This window comes from Balearica regulorum, chromosome 2 (genome assembly GCF_011004875.1).
Source record: "Balearica regulorum gibbericeps isolate bBalReg1 chromosome 2, bBalReg1.pri, whole genome shotgun sequence".
Classification (NCBI taxonomy): Eukaryota; Metazoa; Chordata; class Aves; order Gruiformes; family Gruidae; genus Balearica; species Balearica regulorum.
Genome location: NC_046185.1, coordinates 80,622,481 through 80,644,786, shown reverse-complemented (window position 1 = coordinate 80,644,786; position 22,306 = coordinate 80,622,481). Strand labels below are relative to the sequence as shown.

The 22,306-nt window shown below is 40.8% G+C and overlaps 1 protein-coding gene across 7 annotated transcripts in view; it reads left to right on the top strand.

Annotated features, from left to right (window-relative positions):
• Nucleotides 1–22,306, top strand: part of CTNND2 (catenin delta 2) — a 692,458-nt gene that overhangs the window by 425,978 nt on the left and 244,174 nt on the right. For all 7 annotated transcript variants that reach the window (XM_075744821.1, XM_075744820.1, XM_075744818.1 and 4 more), the window contains one exon: nt 12,139–12,391. In XM_075744821.1, coding sequence (XP_075600936.1) covers nt 12,139–12,391 — 253 coding nt within the window. The remainder of the gene's footprint in view (nt 1–12,138; nt 12,392–22,306) is intronic.

Genomic DNA, 22,306 nt, shown 5'->3' with positions numbered 1-22,306 from the left:
GGCAACCTGTTCCAGTGCCTTATCCCCCTTACCATAAAAAAACCTTCTTCCTTATAGCTAATATGAATCTACCCTCTTTTAGTTTAAAACCATTACCCCTTGTCCTACCATTGCAACAGGCCCTGCTAAAAAGTTTGTCCCCATCTTTCTTATAAGCCTCATTTATGTATAGTGAAAGGCCACAATAAGGTCTCCCCGGAGCCTTCTCTTCTCCAGGCTGAACAACCCCAACTCTCGCAGGCTGTCCTCGTAGGAGAGGTGCTCCAGCCCTCTGATCAGCTTCGTGGCCCTCCTCTGGACTCGCTCCAACAGCTCCATGTCTCTCCTGTACTGGGGCCCCCTGAGCTGGACGCAGTACTCCAGGTGGGGTCTCACAAGAGTGGAGCAGAGGGGCAGAGCCACCTCCTTTCACCTGCTGGCCACACTTGTTTTGGTGCAGCCCAGGGTATGGCTGGTCGTCTGGGCTGTGAGTGCACGTTGCCGGCTCATGTCCAGCTTTTCATCCGCTGGTTACCCCCAAGTCCTTGGCAGGGCTGCTCTCAATCCCTTCATCCCTCAGCCTGTATTGACACCAGGGGTTGCCCCAACCCACGTGTAGGTCCTTGTACTTGGTAGGCAATATTTAGATGCTATTTGAGAGTGGGTTTTTTAAACTTTGCTTTGAGAGTTATCTTTTTGTTAGTCCTTTACAATGCCTTATAGCAAGTAATCCCCTGTTAAGCTGTTCTGTTTACCTGTTTCAAATCACTGAAGTTGTCCAGGACTTAAATATGCTGAAAGAAATTTAGAAAATCAACATGGCATTCTTACATTGAAATAGGACTGTGTAAAAATGACATTGTGGGACTCCAATTTTAATGGCATGATGAGCCCCATATAGAGGGCTTGGTTCACAGCTTTCTACACCTGCAAGGTGTGCAACCATAACTTCAGCTCTGGGAGTGAGACTTTGAGTTTGAGCCTTGCACATCACCAGTGGCAGGTTCCATAGGATAGTTTATATCCCCACAGCTTATGGACCCAGAGCTCTCTCTTCCTTTCTCAGGTTGTGTTAGTATTGCTTCTTGGCATAGAACTGGGATTTAGTTAACCAGATGTATCACTTGTCATTCCATAGACTATTAATGAATAGAAGGAATTTTAAGGGGGTTAGAGGAAAAAAAAATTTTTTTCCTATATACATGCAATTATTTTTTTGTAGTTCTTAGAGTGAGCATCGATGAGTATATTGGTATAGTTTACATTCAGAGCAGCATCTAGCTGTTAACGAAAAGCTACTTGTTACATGCTGTAATGTCCTTGTTACATCCTGTATTACAAATACTTCATTTGAAAGTAAAAAGGAGAACTTTGGTTTCAAATATATTTTTTTTCTTTATTTGGCTTTAAAGTTGTTAGTTCAGGCAAAAAGGAGGAGTAACAGAAAAATCAGATTTGACTTGCCCCATTTGGATGAAACCCTTTGTCCATTATACTGCTTTTCGAATCTGTATTTATTTTTTGTTCAGTCCTGCAGTACAATAAGTTATAAATACTAAACATCACTTCTTTCTGCTTAGGTCATGGGGTTTTTTTCTGGTTGGAGGACAGGTTGGTTTGTTTTGGTTTTGTCACAAGCTGATGTGCTGTGCAGAGGCATACTGTGATGCCACAGCTGCAGATTAATTGAGGATCATGCTGGTAAATCACACAGCATGGAGTTCTGGCTATAGGACATAATGTTTTCAGGAAAATTAAAAAGAAAAATTATTCCTACCACTGCATCTCTATTAGTTTGGTAATGTTGTGATAATAGACCTGTATTCCTAACTGACATCCACTTGATAATATTGCTTTGGGAGAGAGAATTATAGGAAACAAGCAGGGAACAAATCTTCAGTACAAAGTAAATTGAGCACAAAATACCTTAGTGATCTGCATAGTGAATAACAAATTGCCTCAAAGCAATGCAAAGTCATAATCCCATTTCATTCGAGAGATCCAGGGTGTCTGGTATAGCCTTATCTGTGTTATATTCTTGTGGATATGTTTTTAGGTTATTCTTTTTCTGGGTACAATGAGGAAAAATTAAAAAAAAAATCTATTTCCTTCCTATAAGAATTTTGGCAGGAGTATAGTAAAAGACATTGTTCTCAGCTTCAGTGGTGTCCAGTGGTTGCTGTAAAGCTGTGGACAAGAGCACTGAGAAAGGGAGGGAAGTGACAGGAGGAGAAAACCCTGCAGAACCACCTTTGTAATCTGTGAGCAATATCCCTCTTATAGCGGAGAAGCATTTCTCCAAATAAGATATTCATGGCTTCAAAGTATTGACCCTGTAGTTGGGTTCCATAGAGAAATTGTACCCATCTGAAGACAGCCCAGATTTCATGGTGGCTCAGAACAGAAACCTTTTAAAATGGTCAGTATCCACAACCTCCACTCCTTGGTCCCATGAACAAGATACCTCTAGGGGCCTGTGGTTTGTATTTTCTAATTCTTCTCCCCTCTTTTTTAATAGAAGGATGACTTAGAGTGTGTCCGAGCTTCTCAGATGTCCCTTGACTTTTGCCACCTATTGAGGAAGAAGTGCGATTATAAAATCTTGGTCAGGGAAGTACATACCCTGTAAATCTCATCTGCCGCTGTTGGGAAAATGCAGTGTCTACTCTGTGGCGCAAACTGTCTGTGTATTTATCGTCTGTTTACTGTACAGGTGTAGTCTCACGTTAAAGCCTGGTCACATTAGGCTTTAGTGATGCAGGACTATGTCCATTCTCTTTTATTTACTTCAGTGTTGTGTAGAAATACAAGGTTGTCATTCATGAAATAAGAAGCAATTCAAACACCTTTCATAAATCTCCGTCTTGTAAATCTTTTGCTGAACAAAACCACAATGCTGTGCCTGAGGTAACTACCCAGTAATGTCTTCAAGGCGATTAATGCTTTTGTTAGAGGATCATTCTTTCTGCAGCATTATATTTAAAGGCACTCTTAAAAATTGCCAGCCTGTTGTTAATTTTATTTTTTTTAACTCAAGCTGTAATCTTTTTTATATAAGACTGTCTATTTTTAGAGATAGTCTCTATCATAATTTCAGCAGTTTATGCGTAGGGCTGGAGTTTTTGTGAGTACAGCAAGTATTCAAAGATGTTAGCTTTTACTATAATGGGTCCAGCAACTTTAAAACTATCATTTGGAGAAGTTAGGTTAATATTTAAGGAGTACATATTGCATGGTCTGGCACTGGAATACAAATGGGGTTAACTTAATAGTAAAATAACTCTACTCCAGAGTGGAAACTATTAATTAAAATAGCTGAAGCTCAGTAAGGTGTTCTAAAAAAATACCAATTAATAGCCATTTTATTACTTACAATTATAGCATACTAAATAGGGAGAAGTCAAAATCTGAAGGAGAAGACATCCATGTCCTTGGTGGCTGTAGCATGATGCAGTGCAGTCTGTTAATCTGGTTTTTCTCTCATAATATTTGTACATTTTTTTATAATAATTGTGTCTTTCATCCATGTGTTCTGTTTTACGTTGGCTAGCTGGCAGGAAACTTTTAACAGGAAGATTTCAAGAGAAGGTGAATTTGGAGTGAAAACAGAAATTTAGTTACAGTAGGCTAGTTTGCACACAGTAGTATGGTCCGCGTGGTTTTGCTGTGATCGGGTTTTATAGTCGTTGTGGTCATTATGTCCCACGTGCACAATGTGAAACCGCGTAGTACAACAAAGAGGAGGAAAGTGATGTGTATGTCTTGTGTAGTGCCATTGCTCAGGGTTGAATTTTATCTCCAGTGAGGAAACTGGTATGATAAGTTTTAGTATCTCAAATTCTGAAGGGGCGGTTGCTTTTAAGGGCCTTGGCAGTTGTTACTTTCTGTGTTTAAATGGCCATGTAACAAGTTAATTAAACTGCATGTTCTCCCCAAATTGAGGGATGCCACTTGGAGACACAAGAGACAATCTGAGAAAAGGTCTTGGCATAACACCTTTGGCAGCCAAAGTTGGCATCCGATTATCACATTTTGTGGATGCACCAATTTTTTTTGTGCAGAGCAGAATCAGTGAAAAATGCTAGAAGCTGAGTCTGAGACTGGAAATTGCATGTATTACTGGAGATTAAAATCTGGCAGACTTAAAATGCAGTCAGTTCCTGGATATGGGAAGAAGTATTACATTTTTTACTACTGAAAACTTGAAAAACATGGCTTTTGCCCTGTTTGGTTGTAAAGAAGGAAGTCGCTCCTGCCCTGAGTCAGAGTTGGGAATCTGAGGTAATTAAAACTATGTAGTTGCTTGTGGAATCCTAATATCTGCATAAAACCTCGATGTCCCCTCAGACTACGTGGATTTCAAAATGATGCTTTGGCCATGTACGGTTTTGAGACACAGGCTGTGTTACCGTGATGGACATGCTGTAACTCTGGAACCTGATGGTGAAGGACGACTGGAAGGAAGGATGTAGAATTTGAGAAGGTTGTGGGTGTGGGGACATGAGGTTGGGCGCAGCAGTGAAGCCTTGTGACAGACCTGGCTGTGGAAGAGGATGCGTGCAAGCTGTGACTTCAAGTTTCACTGAAGTTGCATCGAGCACAACTGCAAATAAACTTTGATTGGAACTCGTTCATCTCAGGCACCATATCTATTGAACTGAAATACAAATTTCTAAGTTACAAACTTTGTTACCTTTGCTGCTCACTGAATTACTTGTCTACATATTTCTTCGTTAAAATTTGCTTTAGAGGTACAAAAATCCTTATAGATGACCTTATTCATAAGGTATGTCTTTGCTTCCATTGCTAACGCTAATGGAGCTAGGTGATTTCAGAATGATACCAGCTAATTACGTACTTGAACCCATAAAGAAAATAATTACTAGTAAAGAAATGCCAAGTGTAAATTGGTGATTACGAAAGTTATTCCATATGTTAAGGGTTAGGCAGTGGCAGTTATACATCCTCCCCCAGTGGAACTGTTCAATAAAAGAAAAAAAATCTAAAACATGCAGTTTAAACACAAAATAAGAGGAAACTAAAACACAGCCAATGTGAGAATGTGCAAACTGAACTGGAACAATATAGACAAAAGGAACCTTCAAAGTGACCAGATACCAGCTGTTCAGTAAATAGACGACTAGCTCAGAAGCTGAGGAAGCAGTATTTTCTTTCACTGATTGTTTCTGCATTACGGAAAAGCATCAGTTTCTAAGCAAAGGAATGTTCAGCCTTAGTGTAACAATTAGTGTCAGATCTAGAGAACGCTCTTGGAGAATTGAAATGAAAGGATACATCAGTGCAGTAGCAACTTCAGTTCTGAAGTCCTCAAAGATTGGAAGAGGATTTATTAAACATGACAATATGCAGAACACAAGTGATGTTTCCTTGGTTTCTACAAAGCAAGGAGTTGTTCTCCCACAAAACAGTGGCATGTAAATACAGCAATGGGCAGGAGGTGATTTTAAGATTATTATTTTTTTTTAAATAATCAAATAGCAAATGGGTAATAATTAATTATTGGAGCATACAATCACTTTAAGCCTAGTGAAGATCACAAAGATACTCAGTACTCTGCAGCTGCCAGCAGTGGGAATGAACCTGGTGACTGATTCAGAGATGCAGCGAGTATTTCCCATAGAAATAACAGCATAGGCTAAACAGCTACCTCTGGTTTTGAAGGTGGGATGGGAAAGTATGAGCAACGTAAATCTCCTGTGATGCCATCTGGAAGGGACATGGGTGTTGCTTTGATTAAAAAGGCTTTTTCCTTACCATGCTATGGAATGATGATAAAAATATTACTGAATACATTAGTAGACACACTAATTACAAGGAGGTGTGACAGCCAGGTATAACCAGTACCTGAGAAAATTGTGACTAACGTGTTTGTGGGTGGAAAAGAGACCTTTATTGCAAAATACCATGCTGTTCAGTATCTATTTCTTTTGTTTGCTTGCATGATGTTACGCTCCCTTAAAAAGACATACCTGGTACAGCAGGGAGATGGGCTATTTGCCATGCCCGGCTGTTGAAGGCGCTGAGCAGAGCGTGGTGGAGCTGACTAGAGGGAAGGAGGTTGCATCTTCCCCAAGATAACGGTATTTTGTATATCTGGAGAGAGGTGGAACCAGCAGAAAGTATTCAGGGGAGCAAGGTTAGCTGAGTCTTTGAAGCATAACTAGAAATCCCTGAGATAGGGAGAGGCCGTGGAGGTAACAGAAGGAAAGAGGCTTTTCCAATTGGCTGTGTGGAGCTCGATGCAACCCTGGAAGCTCTCAAAGGTTGATGCGTTGAGAGCAAAGGTTGGCTGGATGGGGGAGAGCCCTTGTAAGGGTGGCAGGGAAGATTTACTTACAGGTTGTTTTGGTTTCTCTCTGAGAATTTGGAAACTGGAGTTTTCTGATTGCAAGATTAGCAAATAAATAGGACAAAATAAAGTGTGCGGAGAAGCGAGGGAGAAGAAAATGGAAAAGGAGTAGAAAGTTGCCATAGTTTTGACTGTATTTTTCCTGGTTTGACTATAAGAAATTATGTAGCAAAGTCCCCAAGCTACATAGAACTTCTGTGGCATTGATATTTGTGTAAGGTCCTGCAAGCCTTCTATTCTGAAATTGTTCAGTGATTTGTTGTTGTTGTTCAGTTTGTGCGTTTGAAGTACGAAATTCTTTGTGCATGTGTACTTTGAACAGAGGATATGATAGTGCCTTCATAAAATCTTAACTACCTTAGAGGTAGTTGCTAATATCAACTACAGGTTTGGGGGTTTTTCCCCTCTTTCAGTAAATATTTTCAGGTTTCCCCAACCATATATTTCTCTAAAATCTTACAGTGTGGAAAAATGCTGCTAAAAGTAACTTCTAAACAAATTTATTACTATTATATATGTATTATCATACACCTTGAACAGTGTTAAACTTGACTGCTTGTGCTTGTTACTTTGGATTGCTGATTTGCTCGCAGTCTGACTATGGTCTATTTTGTTAAACTCCTATTGCAAAAAAGCTGGTGCATGCTCTAAAACACTCACTTAACATTTAGAGATCAGCTTTGTGTGCCCCAAACTTGATGAATTCTATTTCCTAATTGACAGAGAATGCACTGTGTTATTTTTATGGTGTATTAGGTGGGAAAAGTATATGGTTTATAAAACTTCCTATATATTTGCTGCCAACAGAATGCACTGCAATTGTATCATTTCTGAACTCATGGAGGGATGGCGGACATACCTTGCACTGAAAGGATATCTTACTGGGATCCAATTTTCAGCTTTCACATGAGAGTAAGAATCAACCGCAGGTGCAAATCAGTGGGGAAAAAAAAATAAAAAAAATAATTGTGAAATCTGTATGAAAGGCACAAGAAGGTTAACACAGGAACTGAATCTCTAGTATAGAATAATAAGAGGAAAATTTTACAAGGTAATATCCACAAGTGAAACAGCAGCATTAGCCAGGTAATTTTCAGCAAGAAGGTGTAACAAGAGAAGTCTCATAAATGAGTTTATCCTTTTTGAAGGTCTGATCCTACATATATTGAGTGGGCAAAATGTCCTCTGACTTTAAGAAAGTCTGAACTTCTTAGCAGTTCTTATGTGAATTTGGTCTCCCTAAGATACTTAAGTGTGGTGCAGTAGTATCCCTGCCTAAATCAATGTGTTCTTGCTTTTTGGGTTTTGTTAGATGTTTCTAGAGATGTTACAGATTTGAAAATTAGATATAAAATCTGAACGTGAATTTCTAACTTGAATATCTCATTGTGAGTCTGTGATCACATTTAGAGATACAGCTAAATTTTCAACATCTAATATTAAAGTTGCTGTGTCTTTGTTGCTACTATGCAAAAGCTGTAGAAAATTATAAAGGCAGGCTTTTCTATATGCTATTTCTGCAATCAAGGCAACCATAATCAGGGCATACAGCAGGTCTTTGGAGGGTTTTCACTATAGTTAACAGGGGCTTCTCGTTCTCTTTGGCAAAGATTTGTAAGAACATATTAACATATTAAGAACATATTAAATGTCTGTGCGGTACCCCAGATGCTCAGTTTTCTGGGGATGTGATTTTGGTGCTGCAGTAGTGAAGAGTAGAGATGATATGGTATTTTTAAGGTATTAATGACGTGCCAAATTTAAACAAGATCTTAAAAGAAATCTTTAGGTGACAAACTGAAATCTCTTCACTGAGACTATAGTTCTTGATTTGCACACTTGGAAATTCTCAATTAAACCCCTTCCTCTAACCAAAATTAAAATTCTCCTCCTCAGGCATGGTTCTTATATTGAAGTTTAAAATTTCATGAATGCATAGAGATTTATTGCCCTCCCACCGAGCATGTTATTTGCTATACCCAGTATTTGCTAGCCGCAGCAGAGAGCGGGTGCTGTGACCTTGCCGTCAGCCTGAGCCAGCCTCCGCGTTACAGGATGTGGTCTGTGCGAGCCCCCCTCGTGTGCACGGAGTGGGGTGCTTGGAAGGGGCAGCCCTCTCCCCGTGCCTTTGCGAGGCCGCTGTGCCCAGAGGTCCTGGGAAGGAGCCACAGGTGGGCTGACCACTGCGGAGGGAGCAGAACTTGAGACTTATTTGCATGGCATTGACCACTGAATTTCCTTCTAAGTTTTTAAAAAGTTAGGGGCAGCAGTCACTATTAAAAACGGTGCTTTCATGGGTCATCCCTTAGGTAAAGCAAGATAAAGGAGGAAAAAAGGTTTTGAGGCCTTCTGTTTCTTTTATTTTAATCTTAATCTCGGTTTTGGGACTGTTGAGGACCAGAAGCAGGTCTAGTTTTGTGGATACCTTTACCTCCAAGCTTCTTGTTAGGTCAATGAGGTGTCAAGGTGTCCACAAAACTAGACCTGCTTCACAGTTTGGTCATGACTTTTGCTTTTACCTTGATGCAGAGGCAGAATAGGATCTGCCGTAGACCCAAGGCAACAATGTGACTTAGCCATGATCCTGCTTCAGCTAGGCCAGGTCCCAGGAAGGCTGGGCTGGTGGCTGGTGCTGGGAGGTGGGAAAGAAGTCCATTTCTCCAGAAACAGCACTTGTGTCACAACTCCTCCTCACCGCTCTCTTCCCTCGCTGGGGCGAACCCCTGATCCTTGTCGAAGTAGTGTTGCATCATACCTATGCTGACCTGATTCTGGTCGATGTGCAGCTGTGGCTTGGATTTGAGAGAAGTCAAATGCAAAAGTTAGAGGAAGGGGTAAGCATTTTTAATTTAAAGATACATAAAAAGGTTGCATGACCATCTGCAAATGTAGCTGGTACACGAACACTTTCTGGTCCGCTCCCCGTGTGTGCCTTCTGGATGCCCCTGCGCTCGCTGAAGATTGGCGGTTGCTGGGTGAGGCAAATGGAATTCTGAATTTATTTATTTTAATAGACATAATCACTACGGCTTTACTGTTTTAATAGCCAAATAGAAGGGAGATCTCCATAGACAGAAAGTTTGCCATAGCCTAAAGAGCCACGCTTCAGTCGGTAAGTCTGGCTGCCAAAAGGATTTGTTTGAGCAGGAGTAATAGATTGGTAGGAGATGGCTTTGCTTCAGTTTTACATTAAATTATTTGTGTAAAAATGTCTGCTAAAGCTTAACCCTTTTACAGTCCATGAAGGTGGCTGGAGTCAAGTTAGATGTAGAAGTTATTCTAAAGTATTGGTTGTTTGGGGTTTTTTGTTTATCTTTTAATTGATCTGGCTGACACTGGCCAAACAAGCTTATTTGAGAATATTTAACTAAGTCATAGATTTGTCTCATGCTCATGTTCTGACTGGTACTTCTGTGTTCGTTGTGATAAAATTCAAAAGGAAGTAACAGTCTGCTAGGAAGATAATTTGAGAAATGAATCAGAGTGACTCAAAAAGCATGTAGGTGTTAGGGTGACAGCTAGTTTCAATTCATATAAATACCTATTTTGATAACAAGACAAAGGAGAAAATAAAAAGAAAAGTTTTCAAAGAATTTAAAAACAAACATGATTTCCATTGAACTGTCTTGCAAAGGAGAGGAAGGGAAATACAGTGGAATACTTTGCAAAGCAATCTACATTACAATGAAGTTCGTGTTTTCAGCAGTGTTAGTGTTGTAAGGTTTTTTTGCAATTCCCCATATAATGTGTCAGAAGCTAGCAGCATATACTGCATAGTGACAGTGTTTGAGAGTATGCCATGTCAGTATACAATTACATTTTTGCTTTTTCACTTGAAAATATTTCCAGTATTTTCTCTAACTTATTTTGTTGCTCTTTTTCTCACAAGGAACCCAATTTTGGTTTTGATCTGTGTGTATTATCTGCTAAAACGTGGTGTTTTCCTTATGTCTTACTAACACTGAATTTAGCATGATTTGTGCATGGGATGTCTCAGTATGCTAATGTGGTTATTGCATTTTAACTGATGCAGTTTTACAAAAAGGTCTGTATGTGTTTTATTACCTTATTTCTTGAGGAAATATATACTAGCAATTAAACAACAGCAATACTTTTAAAATGTTGCTATATATGTAAGTTAACATCACAGAATGGTTTGGGTTGGAAGGGACTTTTAAGGACCATCTAGTCCCAACCCCCCTGCCATGGGCGGCAGGGACACCCTCCACTAGACCAGGTTGCCCAAAGCCCCATCCAACCTGGCCTTGAACACTGCCAGGGAGGGGGCAATAGATAAATGGGTGATTTCACTTATCTATATTTGTAACAAAGTTATAAGATAATATTTGTTATTGTAAAGTTATATACTTCAGAACCGTAAGAAAAAAATGAAAATAAGGCAAAAATCTGAGAATTTTAGATTTGTAACTTTTGACAAGTACTGGGTCAGACAAACTCTTGCAATTGTATTTAAAGCTCACTGTATTTAATTTTCTGACACAGATAAAATGCTTAAAGTCCCTTTCATGGTCCTGTAATATATTAAAAAATATTTATTTTCTTAAAATGTAAATGTGCATGTTAATGAGAAATGATTGGGAAATCTGTTATGAAAACCTGTCTCTTGAATATATGGTTTTGTCTAGTCTTGCGTATGAATTTGACCCAGCTAAAAATAGTCCTGCACCTGAGCCCACTCCTGTTGGCAAAAGTATTCTTGTTGTCTTGGGACAGCGGGAAATGGGAACCACCATGAGTTCATGTGTTACGTCAGTCTAAATTTCCTTCTGAGCAGATCCAACATTTAATTTGCATTTGTTTCCAGGCCAGAGATCGTGTGGATATTGGTCCTCAGGCCCTTACAGTGGGAATCCATTTTCCATTAACTGGACTTTGGTTAAAACATATTGCACATTTAATAAGACTGATAAAGCTGGATGTCCAGTACTTGGTGCTGTAACAAAGATAATAGGCTACAAGAGAGATTAATAAGATTTTTGAGTTGCAAAAGCATTAAGTCAGTTTAAATCTATAGGTTAAGCAGCTCAACACTGGTAATGCATTAATCTCGAGCTGCGGTGCGTGAGCACAGCCGTTGTTGGGGTGCATTAAGATATCTCCATGATCACCTTGTGCTTAGCGCTCTTTCAGACTCAGCAGTAGCAGTCCCCTGAGTCTTACTTAAGGTGAAATATGCAGAAGAATGGTTAACGAAGCATACGCAGTGACTCTCAGTAGCAGGTGTCTGGTTTTACCTGCTTTATGGATACCAACCAGGACTATAAATCTGGGGTGGCCATGGCTGTCTGTTTCTTCTGCCACAGAGCCATCTGTCCCAGTTGGAGTCTTGAGCCTGGTTTGACCCTCCTTCTGCTGGTGGATCTGCCTGACTTCCACCCCTGTAAGGGCTGCAAAAGCCTCACTCAGTGGTGGTTGTGAATCTTAGCTTGACTAGTCCCATGCTACTTCTGTGCTTTTTTCATTTCAGGTTAGTGCGGTTAAAACCCCAAGTGAAAAGCACTGCTACGGTCTGTTTAACTGGTGTAAAGGTCTTCTAAATGACATGTCACTTCTGGACTAGAAATTCATTTGATGGTTATTTACTTCAGTGGTTTTGAAAATGACAATGTTGTTTGTTTGTGTTTTTTTTTCTCATTCTTTTTGAACCCCTGTTTTATATGTGTGTGGTTTTGGTTTGGTTTGTTTTTTTTTCCTCTGCCTAGACCTGGTTAACCATTTCTGTGAACAGGTCCTCAATTTTTTACTTTGTCCCTACTTTCCTGTCGTAGCCCCATCTTCCCCTGGTGTCGACTCCGTACCCTTACAGCGCACAGGCAGTCAACACGGCACACAGAACGCAACAGCGACCTTCCAGAGGGCCAGCTATGCGGCCGGCCCAGCCTCCAATTACGCAGACCCCTACCGACAGCTGCAGTATTGTCCTTCTGTTGAATCACCATACAGCAAATCTGGGCCAGCCATCCCACCTGAAGGGACCTTGGCTAGGTCACCTTCCATTGATAGCATTCAGAAAGATCCCAGGTGGGTGAAACCTTCATTGTCTACTATTTCTTGCTCATGCAGAGGTTTGTAATCGCGGTTTGCTTTGTTTGTTTCTGCTGTTGAATATATAAAAGAAAAAAAAATACGCCATGATTGTACGTGAAAGATTTTGTTTGCATAACAGCTTTGTCCTAATGCTTTACCTTGGAGGGCTCTCATGAGCTCTTCTGTGAAATGAAATGGTAGGTGTGGTCTTGAATATGTGTATTTAGCCTGCCTTCAGTAGTGCCACCACTCAAAAGCTTATGAAAAGTAATTTTCTCTGAGGATGGGAGAATGGTATGACTGTTTTGATTCTGTAACCATTGTGGATTGAATTTTCAAGTTGTTCCTTGGGCAGAAGTTGTTACAGTTGTTGGTTTGTCTGCAGTTAATATTCATAAAAATTGCAGAAAAGGATATTCTGGTATTGGGCAATGAGACTGAGCAATGTGAAGCACCACGTAATCAGGCCTATGCTTCACCCTGTGTTGTGCAGGCTTCTCCATGCCAGCACCTGGTAGCAGAATGTATGTACTGCAGTTCGCAGAAATGGTTGTTACTGTGCATGCTTTTTAAATATATAGCACAATTTTTTCATGTTGCTGTGAGGCATGGCCGTCCTCATATGCCTAGGGAAGGTGCAAGGAGGAAACTTTATAACCATACATACCTAGCAGGCAGGCAGAGACAGAGAGTTTTCTGGCAAATGATTTGAGTTCCATTATGACAGCAGTGGAAGTGCTGACTGTAATCCTCAATGCACTTGGTGATTTTGTTTGGTTTTCTAATGGAAAAGATAGCAAGTATCTTTGATAACTTAAGTTTAAACTTGTTGAAAATGTTGATTTATAGAAGGTTTTTCTATGGCAGATGGTGTGATTTATTTATTTATTTATGTTACATGTAATTTAATGATAGGAGAGCCCAAAAATTTGCTCCCAACAAAAATGCTGGAGGTGTTTAAGCAACAATTTGAAGAGACTTCTTTCCCTTCTTTAAAAAACAAATACTCACAACCTGATCTCTTTACTTGTTTAGCATTGTAGCAGTTCTCTCTGTCTCTCCAGCCGGGAACACAACAGCAGCTAAATATTGTGGTACATCAGAAACATCACTGCTTGCAGCTACTTCAGCCATTGCAGAGTTTTACTCGTTAAGAAAATTTCTGTCTTCAACCTTTTTTTTTTTTTTTTCCCCTTAGCATTGTCTCCAGAAGTTTTAAAAAATATAAGATGAATTCCTCCCCTTCTTCCCCCTGCCCCAGAGCAAACATTGGTAACCAGAGGAAAACAGTCTTTTTCTGAAACCTTGGTATTTTGATGTATTTGAATTCCAGAATATAAAAGCCCACGGAGGAAAGAGAGCTTTGCTTTGTAATTGTCTCATGTTCAAACTTAAAGAAAATTACACTAGGAGTGCACTAAACCAGAGGAGAAATTACTGTAATCTGTATGAAATGTTCTTAGAAGCATCATGAAGCACTAGTCTCTGTGGAGAGGAAAGACATATTTACAGTATCTCTACAGGTGCTAGACATAATATCTTTTTAAGAAAAGGTTATCTTTGGTTACTCTGCTGTCACTTCACGACTGTTACTCAGCTGCTGTATAGGATATGTGCTTGTAAAAGAAGATTTCCTCTGGCAAATTTTTCATTTGCCTGGTTTTTTGGTTGGTTCTTGCCAAATTGTATTTGTGAGTTCATGAGTATTGAATTCTTTAGGTAAAGTAAATTCTTTAGGTAAAGTAGGAGCAAGGAGGCGTCCAGGTATGAATTGAACTTGTTAAGCTCTTTAGAGGAGGTCATTGACTATTATTACTAATTACTATTAGATGGATTGGGATTTTTCACAAAAAACTTTTGCAAAAGAGGTTTACATTACTGTTGATCTCATTCATTTTATCCATGGAAAGTGCTCTTACTTAGTGTTGCTGCCCTTACTTGTTGGTTGAAATAATTCTTATAAAGCAATGTCAGAAGCACTCCTGATTATGTTGTGCTTTAGCACCCAGAAACTCTAGTCCACCAAGGCAGACTGGCTTGTGAAACTATCTGTGGCCTACAGCATCATTCAGCTATTGGAAGGACATTGAAAAACTGGAAGGAGTTTGGAGAAAAGCAACAAAAGCAACCAGGAGACTTTTTCACATGTTGATTTCTACGGATAGACTACAAACATGGATAAATGACAAGTGTGGAAAGGAGGGGGCAGAAGACTTTCCAGATGCTTGAAAAAAATTTACAGAAGGACTGAAATTATTTAGGGTAGTACATGTGAGGTATAATGAGAAGTGTTGGCTTTAATTAGGAAAAGGAAAAGATGGCCTAAATACCAGAAAGACTTTCAGTGGTGCTGTTAAGTTGCATTGTATTCCTCAAAGGGTTATCATTTATACCTTAGACAGCAAGAAAAAAAATAAACATGTTGGTCAGTGGATGGACTTTGTCAACCAGTAAGTTTTGAGTTTCCTTACAGAGCAATTACTGCTTTGGTCGGTTGGATTTTTGTGGCGGACACGAATCGTGGAGGGGAATGGCAGGCGTCATTTTCAGACACTGAGCCTACCTGTCCAACCACAGGTCCAAGCAGAGGCTCACTGGCAGAGGAAAAACAGCAAGACAAAGGCATACTAACTGCAGGCTTTTGATTAGCATTTGCCATATGTCAGTCAGTTCAAGATGAGAAATAGATACCCAGAAGAGAACGTTCTCATCCTAATAAGCAATTAGAGTTCCTAAAACTGAACATTATTTTCTGGAATCTTCAGGCAGAATTTCCATCTGAAGACCCAGACAAATGGTTGGCAGCCACTGATGTAGTTGACAATTCTTTCCATTGTTTTCACTGTGTAGTTTGGATTACTAATACTCCAGTTTTACATACATGTTCTCAGCTGACATTTGGCAAATAAAATTTTAGCTCAACATCTGTTCTGCATCATCCAGCTGTCATAAAACGCAGTTTAATGTTCACTAACTCAAAGTTTAGGAAAAAAACTTTTTAAAAAGTATCAAGATACTTATTACCAAGTTTGTGGTAGGGGATAATTTTTCATTTATGCAGGTAGACTGTTAGCTGATATGAGTTCATATAACAGGTAGTAAAAAACTGTATACATCTATACCGATGGAGGGTCTGAGGCTTTGTTATTTAAAAAAGGAAATAAGCCCTTTATCACCCTTCAGAAATAAAACTTCAGTTCTACGTATGGAAAATGGAAAAGTTGAATGTCAAAGATAATTTACAGATTGATTCTTCATAGCAGTCTTTATGTTTACTTCATGTCAAAAAAGAGAAGTATGCAGTAGGGCTGTGATATGAACTGTTTCATGCTATTATCTCTTTTATGAAAAAGTGGCATAGGGAAGGAAAGAATACAATATTTATTTTCTAATTGTTGTCTTGCTTATGGCTCATACTGAACTGTGAATGAGGGAAGTTGTGAGAATTTCAAAGTGTCAGAAATACACATTCATGTGATGTTTTCCAGCCTACTTTCATTTAAGAAAGATTAATCTGCCTTTTGGCACCAACAAATTATCTAAGGTTTGTCCATTCCTAGACTTCAGGGGAACTGAAGAGCCCTGCAAATAGAAATGCTGGTATCCGATTGTCAATTTGTGTGCCTTCCAATATTTACTCCAAAATACAAACCTCACAAATGTGTGTAAATTACTTAAATTTTGAGGTTTTAACCTACTAAGAAACCATGTACATGTACTGCTGCTGATAAATCACACTTGCTGTATAACAGATGAAAAATACATAATTTTCACATCTTTCAGTTAAAGTCATACCAATGACGGTTTGCAATAACAGTTCTTTTGCTTCTTTATGGACTCACTGTGTCTGGTTTGATGAATTGAGTCAACATGTTTCCTTCATTGTTTTGTGATTTCTCTTCTTACCTGTTTTTATTGACACGCCTGCTTGTGCACATCTTCTCCTGCAAAGAAACTGGCAAGAAGCTGAGTTAACAGCAAGAATTATGTAGAATACACTCCATTAAGGCTATCAAAATGAATTTCAGTGTACAAATGTCCATTTTCATATTGCATTGAATTATATTAATCTACGCTTGCAATTTGCCTTTATGGCATCCCCTTTCCCAACATACATGTTTCAGAACCTTTAAAACTACTTATTCAGAAGAAATGGTGCAATTTGGTGAATGAAGCTGTAAAGGGTTCATTCTTTGTTGTAGACTGGACTGCAGTAATGATTTGGCTCTTGTTTAAAAAAAAAAAAAAAATAAATCCAAAACCCACTAGCAGTAGAATCATGTTGCAACTTTACAAGAAAACAGAATTTTTCAATCAAGCTATTTCATAGTGCTTCTCACCTTTAGAACTGTCTGGTTATAGGTCAACATAGAGACAGAGTTTTCCAGGTATTGCATGATTTAACTGTAATCCCCTGAGACGTTTCTGCTCTGTTCTGCACTTTCGGAGTCAACTTTCCATTTCATTACCTCTGCTGCCCTTAATTTCCTGCTAAGCAGAAGATGACAGTGCTGTCTGTCTATCTTCTAAACTTTTAAATTGGCTTCCTTTCCACTTATGAAAGGAAATAAATTAGATCAGAACATTTGTGTGAACTGTTAGTTTCAATTTTTTGTTCTCCCCAAAAATACGGTCCATTTTTGAAACACAAGCTAGAGAGCTTTTTTTTTCCTGCAGGAGAAGTGATAGAAGTAAAATAAACTGCAGTTAAATTTCTGTGTTCCAGTAAAACTGCTTATGAGATTAGCACACAGAGTTTGGAACGTGGCTTGTTTCTGCAGGAGCTTTCACCATATATGTAATACTGCTTCGTTCCAAGGATTGTCTTAGTGTTAATATTGTTAGTCAACTGTAAACATGAATAGGAGCCAAGCACTCAAACAGTGTGACAAGGTAAGAAAATCACAGTGTAAACCGGCATGTATGGGAGGTTGGACATCTTTGTGGAAACATGTCTGATACCTTCTTTGGGAGGGGTTGTCACCTTCAGAAAGAAACTTCTGGTGAGGTAGAAGGCCTTGCTGTGATTGCAGCACAGCTGATGGCAGTGCTTTGCAGCACTGCCGTGGAGAGTCCTGAGATGTCAGCTTGGCTCTTCAGAATCCACAGGGCTGGTTGGTGGTTCTCTGGCATAACTCTATAACCCAAGAGGCAGAAGATTGAAGTTCATATTCCTGGTCTGAATGGGACAGAACAGGGCTTGGAGATGTATCTCTCTGCTTTTATACAACACAGTGTGTGATAGGCAGCTCTCCTTTTCCTGTTTTCAAAGGTCCCTCTTACCCTTACCTGAAATTAAGGGTAAAGTAAAGGGGGACGTGATTCTCCAAAGATGGTAGTGGTGAGAAAGCCATGGGAAACGTACTTGTAGTGGATCAGAGCATGTAAATGTTTGGCAATGTAGGCTTCCCTCCAGAAGTAAATGCTTCAACTTCCTAGATCCTACTAAAAACTTGCTAAGAATTTTTGGCATAAAGTATACTTGGGCCAGGTCCCTTCTAGTGGTAGAACCAAGTGGATGCTGTTTGAATGCTCATTTTGTAGCTCTGTGTTTTAAGTGTATCTTTCATTCAGCAAGGAAATACCTGGTTTATTTTCCTGGAAATTGTACAGTCTCTTAGGCTTTAATATATACTGTTCTGAATATGAAAAACTGACCTTAAAAGAAAGTTAAATCGAACAGTCTAAACAGCACAAAAATACACCCAATTCAAAATTAGTAAGTCCAGAGGAAATTGCAATTCTTCATACAGATCATTCTACACAGAAGGCATGAATTTTTACTTAGCACAAAATAGTTTTGAGAAACATAGCAGATGTGATAAACAGAAATCTGTGTCCCCTTCCTGCTGTAGGTAACTAAAGATGAAGCCTGGTTTCTTAAAATAGGTGAGATAGGATTCATAGACTATCCTACAATCTGTTAATTTGGGATTTCAGACTTAGAAATCCTGGTTTGAAAAAGACTCTCATAACGAATGTTTAGTCCCAGCTTCAGCACGGCAAAAAACCCAAGAAACTAAGTCATCCAGGCAAGTATCAGCTTGTGGTGAAGTGGAGGAGCAGTACCCAGAACTCACAAAACTTAAGTTATTGTGTGGGTGAACACATTCCTGTATATGCCAGCAGTTTCTGTCTCTCCAGTGCTTCCACTGGGGTACAGCAAATGAGATTGAGTATGCACAAAAGCATCACTTGTATTTGCTATTTTTTTTCTCTCTAGAATTTGCTCCATGTTGTTTATCGGTCTCCTTTCTCTGGGAAATGCTTGGGGGGAAGAAAACCCCAAAGTGTACTCCACAGGAATAAAGTGTCTGTGCTTTTAGCTCACAAGGCACTAGTAGGCACTTCCTCTCATCTGACTAGTACCATTTTATTGCCAGTGCAGGAGGTCACTCCGTTTTGTTGCCATCCTATCTTTAAAGAAATCTGATCCTGTCATTAACAAACCTGCCCTACTGTAATCACAGAACATCACAATTTCAGGATATCACAGTAACATGGACAGTGCTGGTCCATGTAGATTGAGTAATGAGTCTGTCCAGAAGTGCTTACAGTTCCTAAACCATCAACAGAGTAGAACAGGTTCTATGTAGCCATTTTATTTCCTAAGTTATTTATGCAGTATACAGGGTTTGATTTTGAGAGAGATGATGCCTCATCTCTTGTGTTGATCTGAAAGTTTAGCTCTTACAATCCTCTACCTCTACCAGAAGGTAATTCCTTTCCTTTGTGCTGGAGGGAGAGAAGTGGATTTGATGGGCAGACTGTTCAGTGGATGAGGAATTGGCTGGATGGTCACATGGTGAGGGTAGTGGTCAATGGCTCAATGTCCAGATGGAGATTGGTGACGAGTGGTGTCCCTCGGGGTTCATATTGGGACCATTAATGTTTAATATCTTCATCGACAACACAGTGGGATCAAGTGTGCCCTCAGCAAGTTTGCAGACAACACCAAGCTGAGTGGTGCAGTTGACATGCCTAATGGATGGGATGCTATCCAAGGAGACCTGCACCAGCTGGAGAAGTGGGCCCATGTGAACCTCATGAGGTTCAACAAGGCCAAGTACAAGGACCTACACATGGCTTGGGGCAACCCCTGGTGTCAATACAGGCTGAGGGATGAAGGGATTGAGAGCAGCCCTGCCAAGAAGGGCGTGGGGGTAACCAGCAGATGAAAAGCTGGACATGAGCTGGCAACGTGCACTCACAGCCCAGAAGGCCAACAGTATCTTGGACTGCTTCAAAAGGAGCGTGTCCAGCAGGTCAAAGGAGGTGGTTTTGCCCCTCTGCTCCTATCTCATGAGACCTCACCTGGAGTACTGTGTCCAGCTCTGGGGGCCCCAGTACAAGAAGGACATGGACCTGTTGGAGTGAGTCCAGAGGAGGGCCATGAAGATGGGCAGAGGGCCGGAGCACCTCTCCTATGAAGACAGGCTGAGAGAGTTGGGGTTGTTCATCCTGGAGAAGAGAAGGCTCTGGGGAGACCTTCTAGCAGCCTTCCAGTACTTAAAGGGGGCATATAAGAAAAACAGGGACAAACATTTTAGCAGGGCCTGTTGCAATAGGACAAGGGGTAATGGTTTTAAAATAAAAGAGGGTAGATTCATATTAGCTATAAGGAAGAAGTTTTTTTACGATGAGGGTGGTGAGGCACTTGAACAGGTTGCCCAGAGAGGTGGTAGATGCCCCATCCCCGGAAGTGTTCAAGGCCAGGTTGGATGGGGCTCTGAGCAACCTGATCTAGTTGAAGATGTCCCAGCTCATTGCAGGGGGGGTTGGACTTAGATGGTCTTTAAAGGTCCCTTCCAACACAAACTATTCTACGATTCTAAGTGAAAACCATTTATGTACTTGTCAATGAGCAGGGCATTCTGGAGGACAGTGGCAGGAGCTCCACGTAGTGTTGATAAGTGCACATCTAATAATTGGAGGCAGGGGAGACCAATGTATCCTCTGTGGACAATTCCCCCCCCCCCCCCCCCCCCCAATAATGATGGTCTACCACCTGAAGAACAGCAACAAAGCCCTTTCCACTGTTTCTTTCTTAATCTGTTGTGTGTTTTAACGGTTTAATTCATCCAGGAAGAAGCAGGTGGACAGTGTACCTCATCCTCATACTATTCATAGCTCATTTCTGATTCTTAAATAGCATTACTGAGCTGCTAATGGTGAATATACATCTCGGTGCAGTTTCTGCCTTTGTTTGCCGCATATTTTACTCAGTATCCTGTGGCTCATTTGCAAACTTTGACAGATGAAAAATATGCGTGGTGCGTTTCTGTGATGACAGACTGTAAGAGCCATAAAATGCTCTAAGTGTATTTTTCAACAAGACATTAAAAACATGGAGAAGAACCATACTTTCAGGCTTTACTGGGCTCATGTAAGCTGTTACAATCTCCTGGCAAGATAAGCCACGTAAGAAGCTGTGGTGGATTGACCCTGGCTAAGGGCCAGCTGCCCACCAGAGCCACTCTATCACTCCCCTCCTTCTCTAGACGGGGGAGAAAAAGTATAATGAAAAGCTTGTGGGTCGAGATAAGGACGGGGGAGATCACTCACTAATTATCGTCACGAGCAAAACACACTGAACTTAGAGAGGGAATTCATCTTATTTATTACTAAGCAAAACAGAGCAGAGGAATGAGAAATAAAACCAAATCTTAAAACACCTCCCCCCACCCCTCCCATCTTCCCGGGCTCAACTTCACTCCCGGCTTCAACCTCCGCCCCCCTCAGCAGCACAGGGGGACGGGGAATGGGGGTTATGGTCAGTTCATCACGCGGTGTTTCTGTCGCTTCTTCATCCTCAGGGGGAGGACTCCTCTCATTGTTCCCCTGCTCCAGCATGGAGTCCCTCTCACAGGAGACAGTCCTTCACGACCTTCTCCAACATGAGTCCTTCCCACGGGCTACAGTCCTTCACAAACTGCTCCAGTGTGGGTCTCTCCCATGGGGTGCAGACCTTCAGGAGCAAACTGCTCCAGCGTGGGCTTCTCTCTCCATGGATCCACAGGTCCTGCCAGGAGCTTGCTCCAGCCTGGGCTTCCCACGGGGCCACAGCCTCCTTCAGGTGTCTCCACCTGCTCCGGCGTGGGGTCCTCCATGGGCTGCAGGTGGAATCTCTACACCCCCTCATCCTCCCTCCATGGGCTGCAGGGGGACAGCCTGCTTCACCATGGTCTTCACCACGGGCTGCAGGGGGATCTCTGCTCCGGCACCTGGAGCACCTCCTCCCCCTCCTTCTTCACTGACCTTGGTGTCTGCAGATGTTCTTACATCTTCTCACTCCTCTCTCTGGCTGCAAAAGCGCTCTCTAACTGTTTTTCTCTTTCTTAAATATGTTATCACAGAGGTGCTGATGGGCTTGGCCTTGGCCACCAGCAGGTCCATCTTGGAGCCAGCTGGCATTGGCTCTGTCAGACACAGGAGAAGCTTCTAGCAGCTTCTCACAAAACCCACCTCTGTGGCCCACACCCACCCAACCCCCACCCCCCTCCCGTTACCAAAACCTTGCCATGCAAACCCAACACAGAAGCTTCTCAGTAGTAACTCTTGGACATCTCATCAGCCAAATGGATAATAATGATCTTACTGTTTACAGGGATGGTGAGAGTAAGTTAAATTTGTCAGGTGCTTTGAAGTTCAAAGGATAATCTTGCTCTTACTTCTATGGGAAACATGATGGGAGGAAGGGAAGAAAAACGTATTAGGTAGAGAAGATGAATGCGGAACATCTTCAGGAAGCTTGCTAAAATCAGGACATAGTGTCAAATTTTCTCATTAAAAAAAGGCAACTGAAAATCATCCTTAATGCTGAGAAGTAAATTGCTGTGCAGAGGTTGTTAGTGTCTGAAGCTGGACCTTAGCATGATGTTGCACAACAATTTTATAGGCAGTAAACAA